Raw genomic sequence first — 25,271 nt, forward strand, 5'->3', positions numbered from 1 at the left:
AGATCGCAAATGTAAAATACTTACCAATTAACCCTATACTAATATACTCATCTTTCGAGTTTAAAGCCAATACATTAACAATTTGAATTAGAATGGCCCGTCAGACCTTGGCTGGTTTGAACACATGAATAAAAAAACAATCTCAACACATAACAAAGAAATGGAGGCATGCCAACAGTTAAAACGGGAACAAATAAACAATTGTTTACATAAAAACCCCTGTGTTGTTTATTTATTTATTTGACAAGCAGCATAATCTCGTTTGTCACCTCATTTTTTTCTTTACATTTGAAAGAAGATACAATAGTCAGTATACCAGTTTTATTACAATATTTTTTCTATGTCTGGTATGTTAAAAAAAGGAAACACACAACTGCAAAACGGAGGAGAAAAAAAAAGCCTTTTTATGTGTCTAGTCACCACACAGCTCACTCTTTTCCCATTCCTCTCCAGATCGTTTTTTTCTTTAATTTAGTTATTCATATCCCGGTTAGGTCAATCTAATGTGTTTAATCAGCTCCTTTGCACAAGAAGCTGTTAGGCATTACTTTTTTTTTCGTCTGACTGACGCACGGGTGCGTGGCACTGGTGATGTTGTAAACAGCATAAAAACAGACGGAGGGTGGAGGGGCCATGGCGCTAAATTATCAATGGAGGCGGGTGGGCTTGTGTCTGTTTGCTGCCTAACGTGAATCACTGAGTGTGAGAGTCTGTCTCTCTCTCTCTCTCTCTCTCTCTCTCTCTCTCACACACACACACGGCCACGCCCGTGACGGAGGCTCCAGTCCTGCTTTGGTCCCCTCTGTGGGAGTCACACGAGACAGCCAGAGTCAAAATCCATTGGATGAGGATGATGGCGATGAGGATGAGGATGTCTTTTTTTTTGTGTTTTCTGTGTTCCTAGAGGATGATTTGAACCTTGCGTCCGCCGGTCAGTGTGGATGGACGGTCTGGTGGGGGGGTGCTTCCCCGACCAGGCCTCTGTTCTGCGCGGTGTCGTTCTGTCTGTTTCAGTCTACGCCACGTAGCTGTACTCATCTGCCGACGTCTGACTCCTCTCAATGTACTGCTTGTCGATAAGCACCTCGATGCACTTCTTGATCATGCTGATGCTGGGGTTGAACCGGGCTTTGGACTGGTTGATGACCTGCCAACACACAGTCACACGACCCACGTTATTGTTTGCACGTGGACACACTAGGGGGGTATAGAACAACAAGTGGAACACAAGTGGAACCAACCAAAGAGCAAAACAAGGTGCACCAAAGACTGACAGTTTCATAAATATGGTGGTGAGTGAGACGAAACATGATCACCGTTTGCACGTTGACTAAATTTATATGAAATGGTTGTGGCATACCAGAGCCATGCATGTATGGAGGTGTGTGAGTTAGTGTTTGTGCAGCTTCCAGCTAAACACCTCTTGAAGTGCAGGCATGCTTCGACCTGAGTCTCACAATGATCTGTCCCAGAGAGAGTGTGAGTGTGTGGTGAAAGTGTCTGCGTTTGTTTGTATGTTAAGGTTATTTCCGCAAAGAATCCTTTGTTGTAGCCAACCTCTGCTTAATTGCTGGGGCAGGTCAACCCTTAAGCAAACAAAATTAAGTGTACCATGTGTATTTATGTCCACATTCCATCTGGATTTCCCCATCTCCACCCATCTGTACAATTTCTACTGATGGGGCCCTGTTTGATATGCTGGGGACGTACGTGTTATTCCCAACAACAAGAATTTGCTAACTCCTAACTTTCTATCTTCCCACACGTCTCTCCCTTGTTAAAATGACAGCCGGAAATCATGTTGGATTTTGGTTACAGGAACGTTGTCGTAGAGTCCGACTATTAGGACACCAATATAATATGAACAACTAAGGATTTTACCTCATTGGTTGTCAAGATCTGCATTACCAACAATGTGATTCAGGAAATGATTCCTGAAGTCTAGGTTTTGTTCAATGCATTTTGTCATGACAAACACAGAAAAATAACTGTTGAACTAAAAATGGATCATCATTATTGCACTTGTCGTTTTGCCCCGGTTTGGCATCCCCTCTATTGGGCTGTTTTGCTGTCTGCGTCTCAAGCCAGGCTACACGATGGTAGCTCCCACCCACCTCCTGGATTAGGGCGTTGTGTCGGAGAACTTTGCGGGCCTTCATGATTCTCACGATGGCAGCTTGAAGATACATCTTGCGGTCCTCGTCCACAGCGCTCCTCGTCTGCTCCATCTCCTGCGAGGTATAAAGAATAAAGGGCTTTAAACTCGACACCAGGCATCACAACGAGAGGATCTTTACGGGTCGTCGTCAAGAAGTGTGTGTCCGTGCGTTTCATCTCACCTGCGGTGTGTCCTTCTGCATCGACGTTGTGATCTTGAATTTTGTCCTTTTACTCGTGAAGCTCATATTTAGTGAAAACGTGGACTCGGGTTCGATGTCCTCCTGTTAAAAAGAGTTGAAGTGAATTATTAATCATCACCAGAAGGCTATTGTTATTGTTTCACAGCGGTGGCCTTAAAGAAAGTAGGGTTGTGGCGACAGAATACAACTATCGCAGCAGTAATTGACATCACACACACATACGCACACCTACCTTCTCAGAGTCGTGGGTGACCATCTTGACATCCAGCAGGGACTTGATGGTCTTCTGCAGCTCCTTCTCGTTCATCTGGGTGCCGTCCTGCAGCTCCTTGTAGCCCACCGTCTGGCTGTTGTTGAAGGCCAGCAGCACGGCCATCTGGTAGGTCGTCACCATGGCCACATAGGGCTTGGACAGGTAGTTCATCTTCACCTCGCCTGTAGGTCACATGGGGGCAGACTTTATGAATCATTTTCACTTTATTTCAGATTTTATTTTTTTACCAAAGGTGTTATTTTGACACATTTTGCAGTTCAATTTATATTGACATCCCAAAATTTGTGAATTCTTTGCATAAGTTGCTACACCTAACATGGATATGTTTGAATTGACCCTCAACAATATTAATAAACTGAAACAATGGCCAGAAAGAGCACACAATATATTCCACTGTATATAAATGTTTGTCAACACGATCCTGCTGACGCACGTTATCCCTGTGTGAAATTAAACTCCCTCGACAGTCATTTGTTTTATATGTGGTGAACAGATGGAAAGATAAAAAACGCGTTACCAAGGCGACCCAAGAACCTGTTTGGTGTCAGCTTCTGGAAAACGTATGTTTTCTCAATCACCATGTGTTAACGTTAAATCCCACAGTGAGGTTGTGAACTAACTCACCAACACGTGAGCCACCGCCTGGCCGTGCTAAACCCAATGGCTTGCGTGCCAAAGAGAGAAGACTGGTCTGCAGGCTAAACCACTGAGACACAGGACCGGGTATTCCTTTCACTCCAGGCCTCTCATTTCGGCAGGATTACGTCCTGAGCCTTTAATTGCCGTGTGTGTGTGTGTGTGTGTGTGTGTGTGTGTGTGTGTGTGTGTGTGTGTGTGTGTGTGTGTGTGTGTGTGTGTGTGCGCACACACACAGGATGTTGCACAGGGGTTATTTTGTCATAAGGTGGTTGCACCATTAATGCCCTTGCGTGTTTAGTCCAAATTTTTAAATAAGCTTCTTAAGATGTTATTCTTCTTTATTACACGGCTCTTCTCAATGCTGTGGAACGCTCCGTTCACTTGCATGGGCCTTCCCGACTTCCAGTGGTGAATTAATTTTCAATAATGACCATGCTAAGCATATAATGACCGCTGTCAAGGAAAGTGGATTTTTTCCACGTCTTTCGTATCACTCCGCAATTAGTCCGGTAACTTATCAACCCCAGCGGATTCGGTTGCTAAGCGACTTCAACGTCTTTGGCAGACTATTTCACTACGAAAAAAAAGACTGTAATTGTAAAAGGGGTGTGTGTGTGTGTGTGTGTGTGTGTGTGTGTGTGTGTGTGTGTGTGTGTGTGTGTGTGTGTGTGTGTGTGTGTGTGTGTGTGTGTGTGTGTACAAAGATTGTGTGTACATGTGTGTATTTGTACATGTGCGTGAGTGTGTAAGTGTGTGTGTGTTACCTGTGCAAAGATAATGCAGCCAGGTCAACTTCCTCCCGCTGAAGTGCTGATTATAGAACAACTCAAACTGTAAAGGAAGACAGAGGCAGACATGACATAATGCAACAGAGCCCTTTTTCATAGACTTCCATAAGGGCCTCAGCTCCCTGCCACTGACACCATGTCTGATTGCGCTTTTCTCTAGTAAGTGCCAACTCACCATCTGTACACTCTTCTCTAGCTCTTGAGGGATGGCGAAGGTGGAGGAGGGGACATGTGTGAGGGGCCAGGCACCAGCCTGTAAAACACGAAACAATTTGATCCTGTTCCATTTATCGCTCTATCCATCCATCCTGAAACACCGCCTGCCCAATGTGTGTGTGCTGTTCCTCCTCACCTGTAATACGTAGATCTGGAAGCTGATGCCGAGGTCCACCACTGTCTCCTGGGTCTTGATGAAGTTGTTGAACTTGTTGTTGAGGTCGGCGCTGACGCTCATGTCCGTGTACATTCGGTGCAGTTTGCTGGTGAACTCGTAGCCGCATGCTTGCTGTAACGTTAAGAGTTTGGCAATTTCAAAATCTGTGATTTTTCATGGTTGATGGGGAGTTAGTCAGTGGGCGGTCGTCCCCCGCTGCTAGACTAAGCACAAAAGCATCCCCTCGTATAGCTTCGAGCCGTAAGGATACACTCCCACTCTAATTAGTGAGCTGCTACACTGACCCAGTCTGACGCGCAGCAGACGGACGCACGGCGTACAGCTGAATGCTACATTAGGCCGGAGGTAAATTTTGATGGATGTCACCACGGCCCTCCACACAAGAATCTGTGAATAAACATGTATTTGTGCGTGGGATTTTCATAGTAAGTACTTGGTACTTAGTCACCGGATATAACCGTCTGCTCTGTTGTTGGCTGCTGGCTCCAGTTCACATTAAAATCACATTAGAAATGAAAAGGAAAAAACGATAATTTGATAAAAACTGAATTCTGCACCATTGGTCTCCGCCGGCTCAGATTCAGGCAGGGAAATATGCTTTTGTTCTCTCCGGACATTTGGATATTCCATCGGAAATCCTGACAATTATCCAAAGCTTGAAATGATGTAGTCGGGCCAGCTATGTGTTGTGTTATAACATTAGCGTGATCACAATAGCTTAAACGTTTGATAATTGCAGTGAACCAACGTGTTGCTCCCGACATGCCACTGCGGCGCCACAGCATGGCTGGTGGAGCAGGTCAAAAAGCTACGCAGTGCTTTGCAACGCAAGGCTACACTCAATATGGTTTGTGACACTTTCGTGCTCAGTGTAGCTACCGGGTCAGTGGTGTCATCACGGTACAAAGGACAGAGGATTAATGACATGATTTGAGATGTTGTGTTATAACAATGAGTAGTGCTAGTGTTTTTTTGTCATTTGAGACATGCTTACCTTTAATTTGTTGATCATTGCTTCTTCAGAATCCATCGACAACGATAGGCCGTGAATTAACCGTTTCGCTAGCATTCTGGCATAAAACTGAAAATAATGTATGATTGCTGTTAAAAAATGACAGACAACCTGAAATGTGTATCTGGCAGTGATCCAGTGAACAGGGCAACCCTTAATTAAACTAATTATAACAAAGTAGCATAGTATTATGACATGGGAATGTTGAGAGACACACTCAATACTTGTTTGGTATTGGCTCCTATTCTGTCAAGAGTTCACCCTTTTGTATACAATCATCACAGCAAGCATTATTTATTTTCAAATAACGAGATTGGCCGAGAGAGTGAGTCTAGTCGGATGTCACCTTCTGAAAGACATCCTTGTCATCTATGTACTTGAAGACCGTGATGAAGCTGGTCAGCTTGTCTTCCACCTCGTTCTCAGTCATACCCTTGGCAGATTTCTTCAGCAGATTGTCACAGTATTTGGCCAGCTGCATGGGGAATGGAGATGGAACGGGGGTCACACGTGTGTGTGTGTGTGTGTGTGTGTGTGTGTGTGTGTGTGTGTGTGTGTGTGTGTGTGTGTGTGTGTGTGTGTGTGTGTGTGTGTGTGTGTGTGTGTGTGTGTGTGTGTGTGTGTGTGTGTGTGTCCCACTCACCAGTTCAGGAGCTTTGCAGATGGACTTTGGCTCTCTGTAGTTGACTACGGACGTCAGAGCCTGAGCAAAGGAGAGAGGTTTTTATGTGCCCAGATTTTAGAGTTTAAGTTTTATTTTAAGTACAAAAACTGACAGAGTGCAGGTTCAGGATTATGACCAGCAAATCTAACTATACAGAACAGATAGATAAATGAGGAATAAGTGTCATTCCATGGCGACTAGCTAGCAGTCCCTCTTGATAAGTACCTTATCAAGAGCGCTCATGAAATGCTGGTCTCCGTTCAGAACTGTGTTAATGAGCTGGACAAATTTACTGTGAACCTCCAGAACGGACTCCACAAACTGGGTGGGCATCTGTGGAAGCAGGGGAAAGGGTCAGACAATGGAAACAGTATACAGCCTGGTTGTTAGACATATGGTCTTTGCCCTTAAACAGAGCGGATAAGTCACTCCAACTGTCAGCAGGAGTGACAGTGAGGCATTTTACTGTATAAATACAGGAAAATGTTTCACATGCATGTATTTACATGAAAAGGGAACAGGAGGAACAGCTTAGTAATAGAGAGTTTGCACGCTCTCAAGACGAGTCAAAAACATACATATACACAAACACAGTAACTGCTGCATTACATTTTCCTGAGAGAGGTTACTGGTTGCCCGGAGACCCTCGTTGTGGATGTGGACCTGTAGTTCCTGGATCATGTGAGGTAAACCGTTGGCGACGGCCCGCAACAGAGTGTACTTGTTGGCCATATCTGGAGGGTCAGGAGAATAAAAACACACACACACACACACACACACACACACACACACACACACACACACACACACACACACACACACACACACACACACACACACACACACACACACACACACACACACACACACACACACACACACACGCTGAAGATCATATAAGCATATCAGCAACAACAAAAATGATTGTTGAGTTCACTTCTCCTTTAAATAGCCAATACTGAACTGACATGAACTGTAATCAAGCTTTCGCTTTGTGTATCACGTGAACGGTAACTACAATAAAATGTCCATCAGCAAACCACTCGTGACTCAGGGCGAACATGGTTTCACTACAAGTGATGCAACACAACGAATTTAAGAGGCAGCGGATCGGGAATAAACAACCCCCCAAAGCAACCACAGCGGTGGTCCATGACCACGGTGCGTACCTTCTCTCCTCTCCTGCCGGATGATGTTCTGACACTCGCCGTGCAGGAACTGCAGGTGGTCGGCCACCATCCTCTGCTGGCACTCGTGGAGGACTTTGGCATAGGAGCTGGGGTGGAGGTACTTCCGACACCGCACCTCCTCGTCTTTCAACCGCCCCAAGACCTGCAGGAGGGCATTAAGGGACAGAGGGAGGAGAGCAGCGGGAGAGGTGTGGGGAGTCAAAGGAGGACAGGGAAGTAGGGGTTAGTGAGGTTCATGTGAGTGGTGTTATTTTGGGGCAAATACACTGATTGTGTTGACAGTTGCAGCAGTCAAACTTGATCTAGAAGCAAAAGGAACTATATTCTAGAATTAGAACTATTCTCGAATTCCTAACAAGAGTCTTCTTAGTCAAATCGACATAGTGAGTTTAATTTGGCTATGCAACACCAAAGCACAAGTCAATGACCTGTAACCAAAGTGGTTTTACCCACAAACTGACGGTACGTGTGTGAGAATATTAGGGGTGTAAGTCCACATCCATAAAGTACCATACCATACTGGTATTCACGCATGGTTTGGTGGGTAACACGCAAGCTATTTAGGACGGACTGAAATATGGTACGGCACAGAAAAATTAGACGCCTGATTTGAGAATATTTTTGAAAAAGATTCATCTAACTTAGATTGATGACAGGAAATCACATAAGACTTGAGTGTATTTATAGCCAAAGATTTACAGCCATATTCCGCAGTTGAAAATGCCAGATTTAAATACTTTGTTCAGATTACTGCACTTTAAAGTGGCTTATTTCCAGCTCATATAGCCTACCATGTAGGTGTGGGCTATTCATAGTTAGCAAATGATGCAGGAGCCGAATATTGCGTATAGACACGTTTCATTGTGGTTTAATTGAATCATCCTTTATGTTTATTCATTAGGCTTTTATTTTGTGCTATTATTTTGAGGAGCAATAATCAACTACAAGACACACAACCACTATGTTAAGGTTGTGGGTGTTGATGCAATGAATTATTATAATCAAAACAGTGTGGTATAAAGCACTGTGTCTCAACCGGGCATGAGTGGAGAGTAAAAGCAAAACCCTGCACTGGGGCCTGCTCGTGCTTATCTGATGCTGCTGTTGTACATCAATTCATCATCGTAATCAGATTATTGGAACTGATCTGCAACACACACACACACACACACACACACGCGCACACACACAGGGGGGGTGGAGGGTGTGGGTGGGACTTAGCGGAGGTTATGATCTCGCTCCTGGCAGTTTAGCGGTATGGCTAATACACAAGATTGACCTATAACGCTGGCAGATTGACAGTAGCGACATAAGCAATCCCTGGCAGTGTAATCCCCTGCCTGATAAGAGCGTGGATACACAAACACAATCATAGCACACACACACACACACACACACACACACCTTTTCCATATACTGTGAGCAGTTGGACTCCTGCAGTAGATTGGACGCCTCCTGTTTGTAATACTCTCCCGTTTTCGTCAGGAACGGCCCCTCAAAGATCTCCTGATAAAACTGGAGAATGCGAGAGAATGCGAGAAGGAGGTTAATCCCACACTGCTTGGAAGACAAATGGAGGCGCAATGTGTAAACAAAGCAAGGATTTGAGTCATATGTAGTACAGTAACAGCAATGCAGTAAATCAAATTGTGTATCATCAAGTATTGACTTAAAATACGTAAAATACTACATTTCATAAACAGTCAATCAAAAGATTTGATGGTGAACCATTCATCCCATCGTTAATTAAAAGCATCTAAACCTACGGATGCTATACACCTGCGCTACTAGACGTAAATAGTTTCCCCTCACTCCATGTGGTCATTTAGTTCAGTGCAAGTGGCAGAAAATCTCTGGAGTACAGGATGTAGTGCATCAGGAAGCTACGCTCCATTAGGAGAGCAGTGAACAAAGGAAGGGACATCTGAGAGCAGCCGTCCAGAAGACATTAAAACCTGTGCTTTTCTCTTCGCTACAATGTTCTCTAGCTAGACCTCAACTTCAGTTTCTCCCTTAGTTTGATTCACCCAGTTTCATTCCAACAAAAACAAATTAACAACGAGGTCTCATATTTCACAGTCAGAACAATGTAAATTATGGCTGAATAAACACAGATGTCACATATGTCCATGTATCTTGCAACGGCAACCAATAGCAGGAGGTTGACAGCTCACCTTAAGTGGAAACTTCTTCTTGTATTGTTCAACATGAACAAAGGAGTTGATAACCCCATGGATTACCTTCTGGTTGGGGTCCTCACCACATCGGTCACTGCAAAAACATTAAGACGTATAAGGCTGGGCTCTACCACAGGACTGGGCTACTTGGAGTTGTAGACTATAAGTCAGGGACACGTGTGAACGTGTCATTGATTGGTTCACTTAGAATAAAATATGCATGCCCACGTTTCAAGCAAAAGCTCTCATTTAAGCACCAACACTCCAGCCAACTCAAGGGCAGCAGAACAGAAGCATGATGGAGTATGTCTTTGAACTCTCTCAGATGACTGACAACTAATCACTTTAATTCATCATGTCATAAGACGGTTCTTGGGTGAAAATAAAAGTGGTCAGTAAAAGCATCGTGTCGAAGGAACTGACTTTTTGATTTCATTTAAAAGCATCCGAATGAGGACCGCCTGCAGTGGCTCGATCATCAGTTTCCGCCACATGTCCAGCGCCAGCTGTGAACACAAATCCAAGAGAGGATGTCACCACCAGGGATGCAAGAAATCAACCACAATTGTATTCAAATGCACTGATCAAATATCTGCGATTACTCATGTACTAGTTTGTAGGCGCTCTTTTGATTATGGGCAACAAAAACTCCAGATAGTCTACAATTGATTTACCCTTGTTTCCAGTTTTCATCTGTGAATTATACAGGCTAGTTCACCACAGTTCACCTGCTTTTCTTAAATGTGTTGGGGCTAGTAGGATACACTTCTAAACAGAGATGTTAATGTTGTAGCCATTGAGGACATTTTAAAATGTGAGATATATCCAGTTGAAGTGTGTTTTAGTTGGGATTTTGTTTGAGCCAGGCCATGTACCTTGTAATTCGCCTACTGTTAAGAAATATTGACCAAATTAAGGTTTAGGCATTGCAGCCTAAAACTGAGATCAATGAAAAGGGCTATAAGTCTATAATTAAGTGTAACCTATCTTTATTGAGAGTGGGCTTAAATGGAAACATTAATGGACTGAGTGACTGAACCTAACGATGCCATCTTTGCCCCAATTCTCTCTAACTTGATCAGCTCCAGTAATCAGAATTTTCATGTCGATCGAGAGTCCGTACCTCGCCGATCTCCATGAGCGGCTCATTCATGTCTGCTCCTCCGTAGCCATACTGCAAGTCTGCCTCCGTCAGTTTATTTTTCTTTATGAACTGAGTGTTGAGATACCTGAACAAGAAAATAATAGAGGATTAGTGGTGGTGGGGAAGGGGGGGGGGGGGGGGGGGGGGTGATTAACCCAGCTGTTGTAATGGTGTGTTCCAGATGCCTCGGACACCAGCCTTCCGAGTTGCACTTGTGACGTAATTTCCTGTCTCGTAGCATAATAGCGTTATAGCGTTCGTCTTTGTGATCGTGTCATGTCATTGGCTAGTCATTGTTATTGTTAGCTACATTAGCCTCTTTAGCAAACCAGCTCGAAAACGAACACCACAACTTTACATTGTATTGCACGCACAGCAAGACTGTGCAATGCATACATTGGTGACGTGTGTAAGAGTATCGACATTAAAATGACCAACGTGGTACAAATACAAAGAAAATAAATCTCTTCACGGGTGCAGCCATTTTTGTTGAGAGCGTCATCACTGAGCTCGGTCTACTCTCAGAATTCCGAGGGGGCACCACCAAAAAATGCCTCCGAGAAATGCCGCAAGAAAGCTGGGAGATTTCCCCACTTGGACCTCGGAAGGCTGGTGTCCGAGGCATCTGGAACACACCATAACAGCACTTCGATGACATTGGTGACAAAGCCCAAAGCCTTTGGTCCAGCATTTCACACCAGAAGGTCACTGCGCGACAGAGTACGCCCTCTTGTCAAACAATGCACTGAAAGATATCGATAAAAGGCCTTCTCACCATTTTAGGCTGCAGTCAATGAGCTCCCTGTGTGCAGCGTATGGCTCATCTGGCCAAGGTACAGATCTCCCTAGCCTGTATCTCTACTCCTAGTCATCGTTACACACACATCCAACCCCCCCCCCTCTCCCCCACAGACACACACACTGCTTAACACCTGCTACAGTGTCTGCAGCATTGCGTTGAAGGCAAGGAGATACGCGTTAGTGGTCTCGTCAGAATATGACTGTCAATCACAATTATAGATCAGACATCACTCATAGGAGGTATTGATATAAAGTTATGAATCAGGAAAATAGCAGTTTGTGCCATCTTTACCAAAACTAATCCTGGCTTGTGATATCAACATAAAGCATTACTGACATACATTGTGCTCTTTTAATTGGAGGTAGCTAGGTTTTTGTGGTCGTTCAGATTTAGGAAAGCATCAATCCATGCTCCATTTTTTGGTGACTATCAAAATAAGCAACAACCTAATGTAGGGATCAGTAAAATCACCTGTACAAGCAGTCCATGTAGTCAGCCCCCTTGCTGTACTCCTCCCAGTATCTGTGGTACATGATCAAAACCTTCTCCTCCGAATCCAGGACTTTCTGTAACACAGAGACACACACACTGGTACTTAATGGATATTGATAATTTTAACGAGATTCCATTTAAAAATGCTGCAAAGTAGGGATTGAACAAAAAAATCATCAATACACTTAGGAAGTGCCGTTCTGTTTACCAATGCTGGATTGATTTGCAGAACAACTATATTGACCGTGAAATAGATTATCAGGAAGGTTTCAAGTGGAACCCACTGTTCGTTGACTTATTACAGTATTGTAACTATGTTGTAATAATATTATATTAGCAATAGGAATTTGAATGATGCAAGTAGAGCATTGCTGTGTGTATATGACTGGTTAGCAGGCTTAATGCTTTACCTTGTAGAGCTGTCTGACATGGTTCTCAAGAAACACCTTGGTCTCTGTGTACAATCTTTCCCCAAGTGGCTCTGGATATGCCACACAGAGGGCATATATATCACTGGTGTGGCTGTTAAGAATAAACGGTGACCACAAATACTCAAATGTGTGTGTTAATTGACACAACAGAATAGCTTTGAATATGGAACTGTTAGACTGTAAAATGTACATAGCATGATATTCCCCAACAGGGTGCAAAATGAACATCTACCACCAGCCAATAGCAGATAGACTATATAATCTGTAAATTCACTGTTACATATTATACAAATGCTTGGCAAGTACATTTTTCCAGTCATGTAAAATGACTTTTCTGGATAGACAATTCTAAAAGTAATTATGGACCCTGTACCTCATAAAGAATAAATTCATCAAATATTAATGTGGTTGATGCACCAAGTCCGCCCTCAAGTTGATATATATCGATGATGTAGACAGTGTGAATGATTCACTAGTTCAGTATTGATGCTTTTAAAAATAGCTTTTATAGCTTAATAGCAAGAAACATCCCAACAGATTTGGTAGGGAACCAAATGCACCAGTGACCTTTTGACAAACACTCCACCCTTTGAGCAACATAAACCAAATTTAGCTATTTATAATGCGGCGCAAACAACATCTGAATAGCTTTCAGAATAGCTCTTCCGTTTTTAAATCTAGGGCTTTGCAAAGGATACGAGAACCTGTCATTCCATGTGGCCCTCTCCACATAATCAAGCATCACAACTGCCTTGATTGTTGTCAGTAGTTTGTTCCATGTCTCATCAAAATCCACCACCCTCGGCTTCAAGGACATTGTATGGTTTCTCCTTGTAGGCCTGCCAGGAAAAGAATACACAGAATCAGCAAGCAGAAACACAGCACATTGAAAGGGAAAGTCACTTCACATCATCATTCGTCATTTATTTAGGCCTATGTTGTGATGAGAACATTTCTATGGCTAGGTTTACATGACAACATTTTAAATATCAAAGTATGAAGTAGGTTTCGAACACACAGACCCTACCGCAAATGTAGTGGTCAAATTAACTAGGAAGCCAAAGACAACATTAAACAGTGAGGTCAAGTTCATCGTTTGTCACCAACATAGTCAACACCTACATACATAGTTATTGTAACCATAACACATCAATAAAGCTATTATAGAATATAAGACGATTAGTCTATAAGAACGACTAGTTAAAACACACACACACACACACACACACACACACACACACACACACACACACACACACACACACACACACACACACACACACACAATGATGTGATATATGATTGTGAACTAGGCCCGCTGTTGCATCTTGGTATTAAACCCAGTTGATTTGACGTTTGAAAACATTGCAATACCGCATTGCATTCATGTATGACATTATGGTAACCAGACATCAATCTTAAATACTGAAATATACAAGTATGTGAATGAACGATCTATTTAAAACGCTATAACAGCCAGTTATGAAAATGTTGAGTTACAAGCTAGCGAAATACCATTCCCAAAATAGGAAGGATCGCTAACAAGGCTATCTAGCATTAAGCTAACACGCTACTCCTTCTTGCTAAACGCCATAGAGTTCCGCTTGCAGTTTTGCAGCCAGTGGCTAGTTGCTAGCAAGAACTCGCCTAGCTAACATTAGCAAATGGGCTTCTTCTTTGGCATTTTAACTAAAATGCTCTGACAACACAGTAAACCGTGGTATCATTGTCAACAAATCAAAGTTAACGAGGTCATATGTTGAGTGTTGAATGTCACATACCTCAAAACACTTATTACTTGTTACAAAACTCAAGTTTCACCGCTGTCACAGAATTGATATCTCCCACTTACAGGTCTTCCATTACGCTACCTCTCGGAATTAACCATCATATCAGCTGGAGGGGTGTTTTGGCAATCTGTGCCTGTATACTTGTTTTAAATGTAAGATTTGGTTACATAATCATAAACAATATTAGGAAAAATAAATCTAGTAACTCGTTTTTATTCATAAAAATAAACAAAACTAGACTTATATTACCTTTAAAGCGCGACATATTTTTATCATAACCCTAACTTGCAATGGTATAATCTCACCTACGGCATCCTCTTAGGACATTACTTTTCATTTCGCGTACCTATAATCAACATCATGTTGTATACATACATTTTAGAAACATGTTCTAAAACAAAAGGGCATGCACCCTTTTTATCCTTATAATACGCGAGTTCATTTATACTGTACTTCAAATGCTTGTTGGTAACACTTCGCCATTCATTCACAATAACGTTAGTGTACATACTACATACGTTGCGGAACTGCAATCAGAAATCGTTGACAGGCTCGATCATTATTGGACTAAAACTATATTAGGGGTCACGTGCGTGCCCTCCAATAAAACCGTTGCACTTGCCTTCGAACCCTCACCTTAAATTATTCAAGGTTCACTTTCGTACTTTTATTTCTCACATTTGAATACGGTTATCTTGCTCACAACGCGTCACCATTTGACGTAAGTGACTACAACGCAACAGCAGTTGATAACGTTTTTTGTTGTTGCTGTTGAGCTTCGAATATTTGCTGTTATGTTTCAAATAAATAGTAGGTAAGGTTCTACGTTTGGCCAAATGTTAAACTCACTCTAACGGACTGCTTTTCCAACTTTACGGTGGCAAACTAACAGATTAATACATGACACGGTAAGTCAGTGACATTAGACTGGAATATACATGTCCAGGAGAGGGAGCTGTAACTACAGTTTTCATGATCTATCCTGTAAGTAGAGGTTAGAGGCAGTCTAGTACCCAGTGAACCGGTGAATAACGACAGTAGGCTATTATTCGCCAAGAAACTAAAGTTGTTCTGCAGGACATGGAGCAGGCTGAAGTGAAACAGATCCGCACTTCACATGAATGCCTACAGGTAGGCATATACACGAATACGACCAACGTTAGTTGAAATGTCACATTTATATTCTGTTACAATATAACTTGAATACTTTAACCTGATTTATGTTTTCTAAAAGAGAGAGCGTCATCCAAAGCGACCCTGCAGGTAATGGCAGTAGGGTATAGTTGCAATACAGTATAAAAGCCAACTGGCTGTATTTCATTTAATAATATTACTCATCAACATTCATTTCTGGGAAAGTAAGGTTGGCTTATAAAAACACTTTATCTGCTCAGGAGGAATCAAACCCAGTCGACAACTCTACCACCTCCCCCCCAACCACTCTGTCCCGAATTTTTGAAATTAAAAACAGAGGCGGTCGCTCACCCTGGTCAGCCAAGCGATGCCCCAGTAGTGCTGCCTACTAAACATGCTCAATACAGTAAGTCTCATAGAGCCAGGAAATGTACTTAAAACAATGTTATTACTGATCATCTTTAATAATTGGCCTAGAAGTTTTTCTATATCATCCCTAAGATGTAATCCATTGCATATTCGACAGCACAATAACTAGAGCACACCAATAATCAATATAGTTGCAAGCAACAATGAAGGGGTCCTACTGGATGACCGTATGACTGACAGTGTGACAGTATGACCAACAGTATGAATGACAGTATGACCAACAGTATCACCGACAGTATGACCGACATTATGACCTGTGAAAGGCGGCCCGTGAGCGGCTGGATGATAGCAAAGAAAAGTTGAAGACGACAGCCAGGTTTGAGAGTGTGGGCCAAAAACGAGGGCACTGGCGTTAGGACAAAAAGGTGAAGTTTTATTTACTCCAAAACCAAGGTCCCAAAATAAATAAACCAAAATAAATCCATTAGTTACAAAAAAGAAAGCAATGTTCCAAAAAGAAACGACTGGTTGCAGCAATCAGCCTAGCCTAGCCTAGCCTAGCCTAGCAACATATACCATGTGCTCTAGTATTGGCCTTTCGTCAAGCCAGCACCTTCCACCCCAGCCACAAATTCAGACTCCACTTAAATAAGCCAATCAGTCCCAGGTGGACTGATTGGGCCATACCAATAACAAGAAGAACTTCCCTGGCCAAGGCTGGGTTAACCTTCTGCCCCCTAGTGCTCCGGAATTCCAAATACCACATTAAATATGATGTGAGGGGAGAGACAGCGAGAAGGGATTTTCACATTCTCACCGTATGACCGACAGTATGACCAACAGTATGACAGTATGTCAGACAGTATGACTGTATGACAGTATGACCAACAGTATGACCGTCTGACTGTATGAACGACTGCCAATGGCAGATTGGAGTATATTTTGAGAAATAGAAGTCTCTCTTTCCTTCATGGAGGTATGGTGAGCTTGGTTGGTATGGTGATATGCATTGGTATGCCTTAAAAACTGGTTTACCGGCAGTTAACATATCAAAACAATCACCAACCATGTTTCTAAAGCCTACTGTGTCAAAATCCACTGTCAAACGGATGTTTGAGAAATAACGTGTACAGCCTGCATTGTAGGCCCAGCTTGCATTGTAGAGAGGGCATGGTTCAGAAGGGAGAACTTCAAACAAAGGTTTTTTGGTTGTTTTTTCAGATATAGTCTTCAAATTTGGCATGGGTATACTATGGAATCTCCTCTCAATAACCACATTCAACAGCTGAGCCTATGTGTTTTGGATGCAATGTTAGAGCTGTTTAAACGTGTTGTAGAGCTGTATACATATGCATGTATTTCACTTTAAAATGCATATCTCTGCCGTCTTTTGCCTTATTGCTATTAATTAATCACCATATAGTCCCACAGTTACCTGGTACATGTGTACCAAGTTTGTAATATTTGCTGTCTGTTAATCTTGGGTTAACCTCTACAGGGCTAGTAAGTTTCATAAAAAGCGTGCGAGCGCTTTAGGCTGTGTAAGTCAAACGTGCCGGAATAATAATAAAACTAACGATTACAATAGGTTGCCTCGCACTTTGTGCTTGGCACCTAATAATAATAATAATAATAATACTTCAGAATACAAAAGGGTTCCTACGGATCGTAGGACCCCTAATAATACAAACGAATACAATAGGGTTCCTACGGTTCGTAGGACTCCTAATAATAATAATACTAACGAATACAGGGTTCCTATGGATCGTAGGACCCCTAATAATAATACTAACGAATACAATAGGGTTCCTACGGTTCGTAGGACTCCTAATAATACTAACGAATACAATAGGGTTCCTACAGTTCATAGGACCCCTAATAATACTAACGACTACAATAGGGTTCCTACAGTTCATAGGACCCCTAATAATACTAACGAATACAATAGGGTTCCTATGGTTCGTAGGACCCCTAACAATAATAAATGCATAATGTATGTTCTGTAATCTTCTACGTAGCATGGACTTCAGGAGCTTCCATCAAGGGCCATCCAATGGCCATGAACATGACCAGTTACCCCCCTCTGAGCATGCCCAGCCCTTCAGGACTAAAGCCTCCACCCAATAGGCCTATTATTCTTCACAGCGGGAAGACTGGAGAGGGTTATCAGCAATTCCATCTGCAGACAAACAGTACAATGTATCCAGGTAAAACAAGAATCACTAATTTACATTTTAAAGTTTTTTTTACACAGGTTCTTTGATAGGGATTTCGTTTTGGACAATTTGACTATGCTATTTGACGTGCAACTGTGTTTTCCGTGACATCAAATTGTAAATACTACAGGGTAGATATAACTAATTGGTTGAGAGGAGTCACTTTTAGCTTCACTTGCCCTTAAATGGTAAAAGGAGAAGATACCTTAGAGATCTAAAAAAAGCTGTGGATGATGTCATGATGTACTCAAACGAGATCATGGTGCTCGCAAAATGAGCCAATAGGGGGAGCTATAGGACTCGATATGAATCTACGTATCTATGTATCTACTTATCCTTGTTGTCGGAATAAATTACTTGACATTGATGCCGCTATCCGTATCGCTTTCTAGCACATTCTTGAATTACTGGATTGCATTCATCTTTTGGATCTTTACTTTGTGTCCAAAAAAGTGCCTTTCTATCTTTATTTTGGCAAAAAGTGATTTAACTATTTGGGAACAGATATTATTTTTTGACTTGTCATGTATGTAGAGTGAAACACGACTAAACTTTTTGAGATTATAAGATTGAAAAACAGTTTTACTGAACTTTTACTGCTTCATTTACGATAGAAAACATGAAATAAATTCTGTGCTGTGACACAATTTCCTCAAAGCTTCCCTCAGTGGAAGCCTTCTCTTTTGAATGTGCTTAAGATGAACAGCGATATTCAACAAAGCAACAGGCGTCTGCTATGTGCTAAACTCCTTTCCCCAGAAGAAAGACAAACAGCAGAGCTCCTGTCTCAATGCGATGGGAGATGGAGGGAAAGGGAGGGGGGGGGGGGGGGGCTGCACTGAGGAAACCGTGCTGTTGACATCAGGAGGCCAGTGATGTCATGGTGATGTCAATGCCTCTAATTGTAAATTGCGCACAGAGCCTAGTTGCTGAGTGTGGTAACATTTCAGTCATAGAGAGACCCTGAAGGGGAGAGTTAGGCTGTGCTCTATTCACTTAGAGGAGTAGAATATGGCTGTGACAGGGGACGACACAGAAACAGGTATGTTTTCTATCTTCAGTTAGTGAGTTCTGGAAGGCTTTATGGCTGACTTATTTTTTTGGTTGGATTTGTCATTGAGAAAGGAATACTTTGAATACCATGATTGTTGACTGAAGGTCTTTGACAAATGTAGCTTTGATGCTCAAGGCGGAATGCAGAGGAATCAACCTTTGTTTTGTGATTTTGAGTTTAGCTTATCAGTATTTAAGTTGATATTTAGTTGCCATTTATTTTGCTGAGGATGTTTCCTAGAACCACAGTTATAAAGGGAGGTCTATTAATAACGTTATATCTCTGGGTAACATGGGTTTTAGATCTGGCTGGTCTGAAATCGCAGTTCAACATTACAATACTGCTTGATGAATTCTACCGCTTGTTGCTGTGTGCAACAAGCTGGACATGCTTGAAAACATTTCCACAGTGTCTGCCTTCTACCTCGCTCTCTCTCTCTTCACTTGCAGTTTCTCTCTCTCACTCCCTCTCCCTCTCTGTCTCGCTACCTCTTGCTCTTTCCCCCTCCCTCCCTCTCCCCACTCTCTCTGTGTGCTGTCTCTCTCCTTCCCTCCTGCTCTCTTCCTTCTGGGCTCTCCCTCTCTCTCTCTCCCTCCCTCCCTGCTGCTCTCTCCTTTCTGTGCTATCCCTCTCTCTCTCTCCCTCCCTCCCTCCTGCTCTCTCCCTTCTGTGCTCCCTCCGTCTCTCTCGCCTCTCGCTCTTTCTCTGTCTGTCTCTCTTCCACTCACTCTCGCCCACTCAAAGCACATAGCAGCAGTGGCTGACGTCACTGCTTTTCCTGGAACCAGACCCCCAGCAGTGAGAATGTAAATGCTATCCAGTGGCCGTGATGCACATTGACGTCAGTGGCCGGTCATGCTGTGATTATAGGCAGTTCCTCTTGTGACGACAGTGTGTTGCAGAATTAATCATCCTCTTATCACGGCAGAGGCATAGCCAGGGCAAAGTGACTATTCCAGTTATCACAGCGAAAGTGCGCTGAACAAAAGGAGCCATAGATAACAGCGGCACTCGATATATGTGTACGTGTGTGTGTGTGTGTGGTTCTGTGTGTGTTTGTTGTGTGGTCTTTATGCGTTTGTTGCGTGGTCTTTATGCGTTATACAATTTGCAACAACTTCAGTCGCTCTCTCTCTCTCTTTATTTTATATTGACTAAGGTTTATAGATGATTAGAAAATATAAGAAAAATAAAGTTGAAATGGAAAATGGTTTGACGGTGAACTATCCGTCCTTTGGTCTGTCAGATAACTGTCAGATAAACACAACAAAGAGAATCAAGCCAAACCTGAATTTATTATATGTATTATATGTATTAATATATTATAACAAAGTGAAATACAAGGTGTTCACAAGGTGAAGCATTAAAAACCAATGTTTGGCCTATATGTATGGGCAAGTTGAGGGAAACAACCTTAGTTTGCACTGCCCAAGGTTTCTCTTAAGCCAGGGTTCTGACCACTCATCTGCTTGACTGTGTTCCCCTAGCTGCCACAGGGGACATGTCAGCCTACCAGCTGCACACCCCAGCCTCAAGCCTGCCCCAGGGGGTGGGAATGGCCCACCTCCACGGACCCCAGAAACCCCCTGAGGTGATCACCCAAAAGAGGGAGCTCCGCCTCATGAAGAACAGGTGAGAAGGACCACTGAGCAACACCACCACCACCCCCACCATGTCACTACACCCTCCCCCTACCCCCTCCACCCATGGAATGTTACTTTCCGCTTCCCTCTTCCACCCCCGCTCAATCACTCACCTGTCTTTTATTGCTTGGCTCTGCTCACTGTGTAACTAACACGCTAACAGCACTTTAACAACAAACGTGAGATAGAATACTTGCAACTGGGTACAATTTTTATGTTCAACCATGTAATTGTTCTCCATTAGAAGCTGCCCGTCACACATCTGTTGTTGTCTGGGAGGTTCGGTCATCCTTGTGATTGAGGGTCACGGGTGTTGCTGAGGACCAGTAGTTGTGCAGTCGTAGCGAGTTGTGCTGGGTTTGGCTACTGTATTCCTGCTTTTTTCAGTCTCTGTCTGTGCAAGTCAATCTCACATTTGATATTTTCCATTGATGAACCATAGCAGCTTACTATTTCACTTTGAGGCGCATCCATATGATTCACAATGCTAACAATGCGTAGTAGAAACATCTCAGTCCCGTTAGATGTTTCTATTTTGATCAATCTTAGCTGGACTTGTTCCTGTTTCTGCTTGGAAAAAGCCCTCCATTTTGTTGTAGACACTGTGAATGATGCCATGCGTGCTAGAGGTTTTATTATGTCCTGTCGGCATACTCATCCTCCCAGAAGGTTTCATAATCATCTTCTTTGTCAAAGGCTCCTATGCCAAGGCCAGGAGCCAAAGCACCACTTTGCTATTATCATTGAGCTCTCTTGCAAAGAAAGCGGTGCGCTAGAGAGGAGGCATCTTGCTGTTTGGTCGTTTCACATCCAGCCTGATCTTGCTGTTGTTGTCGTTGCTCCCAGGGAAGCTGCCCGGGAATGTCGCCGTAAGAAGAAAGAGTATGTGAAATGCCTCGAGAACCGTGTGGCCGTGCTCGAGAACCAAAACAAGACTCTGATCGAGGAGCTCAGGGCCCTCAAAGACATCTACCGACACAAAGCCGATTGATGCGTGGGATGACTAAGAAGGGACTGGGAAACGCATGCGGATTACCGGCAGTGTGGGTTGCGTCTTGGGGAATCGACTTGGGTTTTGGACAAAGACAAAAAGCTCACACACAAGCGCACCTACAAGTGCACACAAAAATATGGACACACACAAAAACACATGTTCGTTACGTTTAGTTCCTAGATTCCTAGAATCAGGTCCGTTGGGTCATTCGTGTCCACTGGCGAAGCAAGTGGATTTGTTTTCTCTTCAGGTTGGCGCTTATTATGGCCAGTGAGTGTCAACAGGCGCTTGTGTCCCCCATTGCTTAGGGAGGCAGCCAAAGCCTGTAGGCAGAGGAAGAAGAGCTACATGAGCTGCCTGGAGGCTTCGGTTGCGCGGCTGGAGGAAGAGAACAAGAAGCTGAGGGCCAGGCTGCAATGTTTCCAGAATACCTACAGCCTACAGTGAGAAAGGTCTGATGGCGGACATCCCCACACCCCCCTAAGAAAGATTTCACGGATATGTCTTTCATATCGCTCTCATGATCAAACCACAGTTTGTCCACATTCATTCCTCTGATCTCTTCATAGATAATCTTCAAGGGAAAAAGACAGCCATTACTTCAATGGGATTTCTGTTTTATTGTGCATTTTTTTCCTGGCCAATGTAATGCATGATTTCAATTTGATCAGGGAACATTAGGCAATCAGAAGCTAATGTCATAATGGAATCAGAGCCTTTAGGGCCCCCACTAAGCTAGACGCACCACACATCACCAAACAGCCTGGGATCTAAGCCACCGCCACACTTTACTTTTTGAATTATTATTGATGAGAATAGTTGCTATTGGTCCTGTGCTATAGATATCTGTTGAACAAATTGGCTAGTAGCAAACATTGTTTACATAAAAATGCCATCCTTATTGAATGTATATGGTTTCACAAAGCACAGATTATTAACATTGATGATTCATATTTGTTATGCTATTACTAAATGCTTCTGCAATTGTTTTCTGCACTTACTGTTAAGTTGTGTCTGTGACTTTATTAATTTGATTTGACTTAATTTAAACTATTAGGACTATATTGTTCAGCCATATTGTTCCGATTTAGATCTGTTATTATTAATATTCTTAATAACCTAACTTTTCTCTCTATTTGTACATACTATGCTACATTGTTCATTTTATCGTAAAAAAAAAAATGCATAGTATTTTTGGTTCTGTACAGTGCTTGTTTTTAGTGAAAAGTTTTCTTATATTTGTAATAAATGTTTTCAACGACAAGTGTCCACTTTTTTCGTGACATCACAACAATCATTTATGTCTTAAGAACAACCCAAAACATGAAGATAGTAATCTTAAGATGAGCGAGAGAACAGCAAGGCCTTGTGATGTTGTGGCACCAAATCATAGTGTAACTGTATCTAAGACCCATGATAACAGCCTTGCGTGTCCTTGTGGCTGGACTGTACACTCTGACACAGTAGTGGGCACACACACACACACACACACACACAAACAACTCTGCTGAAGTATGGTTCTGAAACAAATCCCCCAGTCTGTGATATTACCTCAACCTTTTTTGGTCACTATAGCTACGTGCTTGTTAGTAATGTATGGATTGAGAGGGAAAGCGATGTCTTGAATATATATAATTGTATCTCAAATGAATCAGCTAAGTAATGATGGAAAGGTGTTATACTAAGGTGTATACATAAGGTGTTATGGAGCTTGTTTTTGTTTTATTATCCTCAACTGGCTCCCAGATCATGACGTGCGTCCACTTTGATTATGCCCTCACTGTGGACAATGAAGGCTGATACTGATAAAGCTAATGTTTTCTAATGTGACCTATTCAGTTGGAATGGTTTTTGTTTGCCGGTGACATGTTCCTCTCAAACAAATATGGCTGAATGTAGACATACAGTCATAAATAATTGGTATTGGTTTGATTAATTAGTACCCACAAATTCCTTATAACATAAAATTATTTTTTTATTGTAGTCTACTAATAGCCTGGAAATCCAGACTAGAAAGCTGTCTCTGAGGCGGGACTTATTCTTCAGAGGTCTATGGCCACTAGTGATGGGTCGTTCGCGAACGAATCAGTTTGAACGAACGACTCTTTAACATGAACGAACCGACCTGATTCCCCGTTTCAGTTCGTCTCGTTCGTCTCATTCGTTCTCCGAGACTCGACTCCCAGCTCCACCCACTAGTGGAGTTGCTGACGCTGACTCGCGAGTCGCCGTTCGTTCACTGACTGTGTTTACCGGTGAAGACTCGAGTACTGAGAAGTCACGAGAGCCAGCCGGGCAACAACATCCCGATTCCTAACATGAAGCGCTCCTCAGCTGAAGGAACTTAGTTGATGTTGTGTTGATTGATGACCGTTTGCACCATTGCACGATCGTGATTCGTTTGAGAATGAGAACGAGGGAGGAGCTGAGTCTGACCGACTCAGCTGAGAACTGTGCATTTGTGATTCGTTTGAATGAGAACGAGGGAGGAGCTGAGTCTGACCGACTCAGCTGAGAACCATGATTCACCGCTACCGGAAACGCGACTGAACGAACAAACGAACGAACGATACGAACGATTCTTCTTGGCGAACTGAACGACACGAACTGATTCAAGCAAACAAATCATGAAATCCATCACTAATGGCCAAGCCAATAGCCCAAAAAGACACGCCCGCCTCTATTTCTAATTGATCCGTCACACTCGCTTTTACTGGCTTGATATTAGCTGCTATAGGTTTAGGGGTTAGGTTTAGGTTTATGGGTTAGGGTTAGGGGTTATGGTTAGGTTTAGGGGTTAGGGTTAGGGTTAGGGCTAGGGTCATGGTTAGGGTTAGGGTCATGGTTAGGGTTAGGGCTCTTTTGTGACGCTCTCGAATGCTCACAGCGAGGGTACCGTAAAGTTCTAAAGCGTCCAGTTGAGTTGCATGCAACACGGCCAATCACAGACAGAGTAAGGCAGGTCTTGGCGTGGCCATAGTGGGAAAAATATATATATATTAAAAAAAATAATATATAATATATAATATTATATAATATATAAAAATATATATATAATATATAATATCGCTATCCGGATGGTAAAACAGCAACGCTTTTGGCCAACCTACATCAGATACACTGATGTGATTGGTAAATGTTCGGATCCAGGGGAATTCGGGAATGATGCCGCCTTCAAAACGGCTTGGAGGTTTGGAAGCTCTTACATGTCTTTACGTAAACCTTCCCTTCTTCCGAAATAAAAGCGTTCAGGAAACTTCCCTCAGAAGTTCGTAAGCTACGACAAACGGAAACGGAAAAGCTGATCATTCTTGAGACTAGACTACATAACAACAACAAGTATGGATGCCCGCAGGGGCCTCTTTGTGCTTCTTTGCTGAATCAGATGAAGTTAAAGTCAGCTATTAGAACTGCTTGCGATGGTTGAACATGAGCAAGAATTTATCAGGTGATGTTTATAATTGTAAGCTATAATGTATTGTAATGCAAATGTGTGTGTAATGCAAATGGATGTTAAGTTCGCCTCTAGTGCTTGCTGCAAGTTCACTTTAGTCTATCAATGAAATGGGCAGCCATTGTTGCGACATGCTCTCTGAGGACTCGGGTTGCTTTACTTCCGCACGAAACTCAACAGTGTTCAAAGCACTTTCCTCCGAGCTTAAGGTCTGAAACTCTGAGCGTTTGGAAGGCGGCATGAGTATATT

At 42.8% G+C, this 25,271-nt stretch overlaps 2 protein-coding genes across 3 annotated transcripts; one reads left to right on the plus strand and one right to left on the minus strand.

Annotated features, from left to right (window-relative positions):
* Positions 1-201: 201 nt before the first annotated feature.
* Positions 202-14,233, minus strand: cul2 (cullin 2). The gene is made up of 21 exons (XM_084475389.1): positions 14,149-14,233; positions 13,066-13,206; positions 12,347-12,449; positions 11,916-12,010; positions 10,622-10,727; positions 9,922-10,004; positions 9,496-9,592; positions 8,726-8,836; positions 7,301-7,463; positions 6,741-6,865; positions 6,357-6,464; positions 6,111-6,170; positions 5,814-5,942; positions 5,450-5,536; positions 4,414-4,566; positions 4,237-4,314; positions 4,038-4,104; positions 2,593-2,795; positions 2,340-2,441; positions 2,115-2,231; positions 202-1,147 (listed from the first exon to the last, which is right to left on the minus strand). Exons 2-21 carry the CDS (start codon positions 13,182-13,184, stop codon positions 1,016-1,018), a joined length of 2,238 nt encoding a protein of 745 aa, XP_084331515.1. The 5' UTR covers positions 13,185-13,206; positions 14,149-14,233; the 3' UTR covers positions 202-1,015.
* Positions 14,234-15,237: 1,004 nt separating this feature from the next.
* On the plus strand, positions 15,238-22,594 carry LOC311355618 (cAMP-responsive element modulator-like; the record flags this gene model as incomplete). 2 transcript variants are annotated; one of them, XM_084475404.1, is made up of 6 exons in its annotated part: positions 15,238-15,288; positions 15,392-15,420; positions 15,552-15,697; positions 17,679-17,867; positions 20,418-20,562; positions 21,420-22,594. In XM_084475404.1, 6 exons carry the CDS (start codon positions 15,238-15,240, stop codon positions 21,562-21,564), a joined length of 705 nt encoding a protein of 234 aa, XP_084331530.1. In that variant the 3' UTR covers positions 21,565-22,594. The 2 variants fall into 2 exon arrangements, with proteins under 2 accessions (XP_084331530.1, XP_084331531.1); XM_084475405.1 differs by lacking the exons at positions 15,238-15,288; positions 15,392-15,420; positions 15,552-15,697; positions 17,679-17,867 and adding an exon at positions 18,858-18,918.
* Positions 22,595-25,271: the final 2,677 nt, after the last annotated feature.

This window comes from Micromesistius poutassou (assembly GCF_964030765.1).
Source record: "Micromesistius poutassou genome assembly, chromosome: 11".
Classification (NCBI taxonomy): Eukaryota; Metazoa; Chordata; class Actinopteri; order Gadiformes; family Gadidae; genus Micromesistius; species Micromesistius poutassou.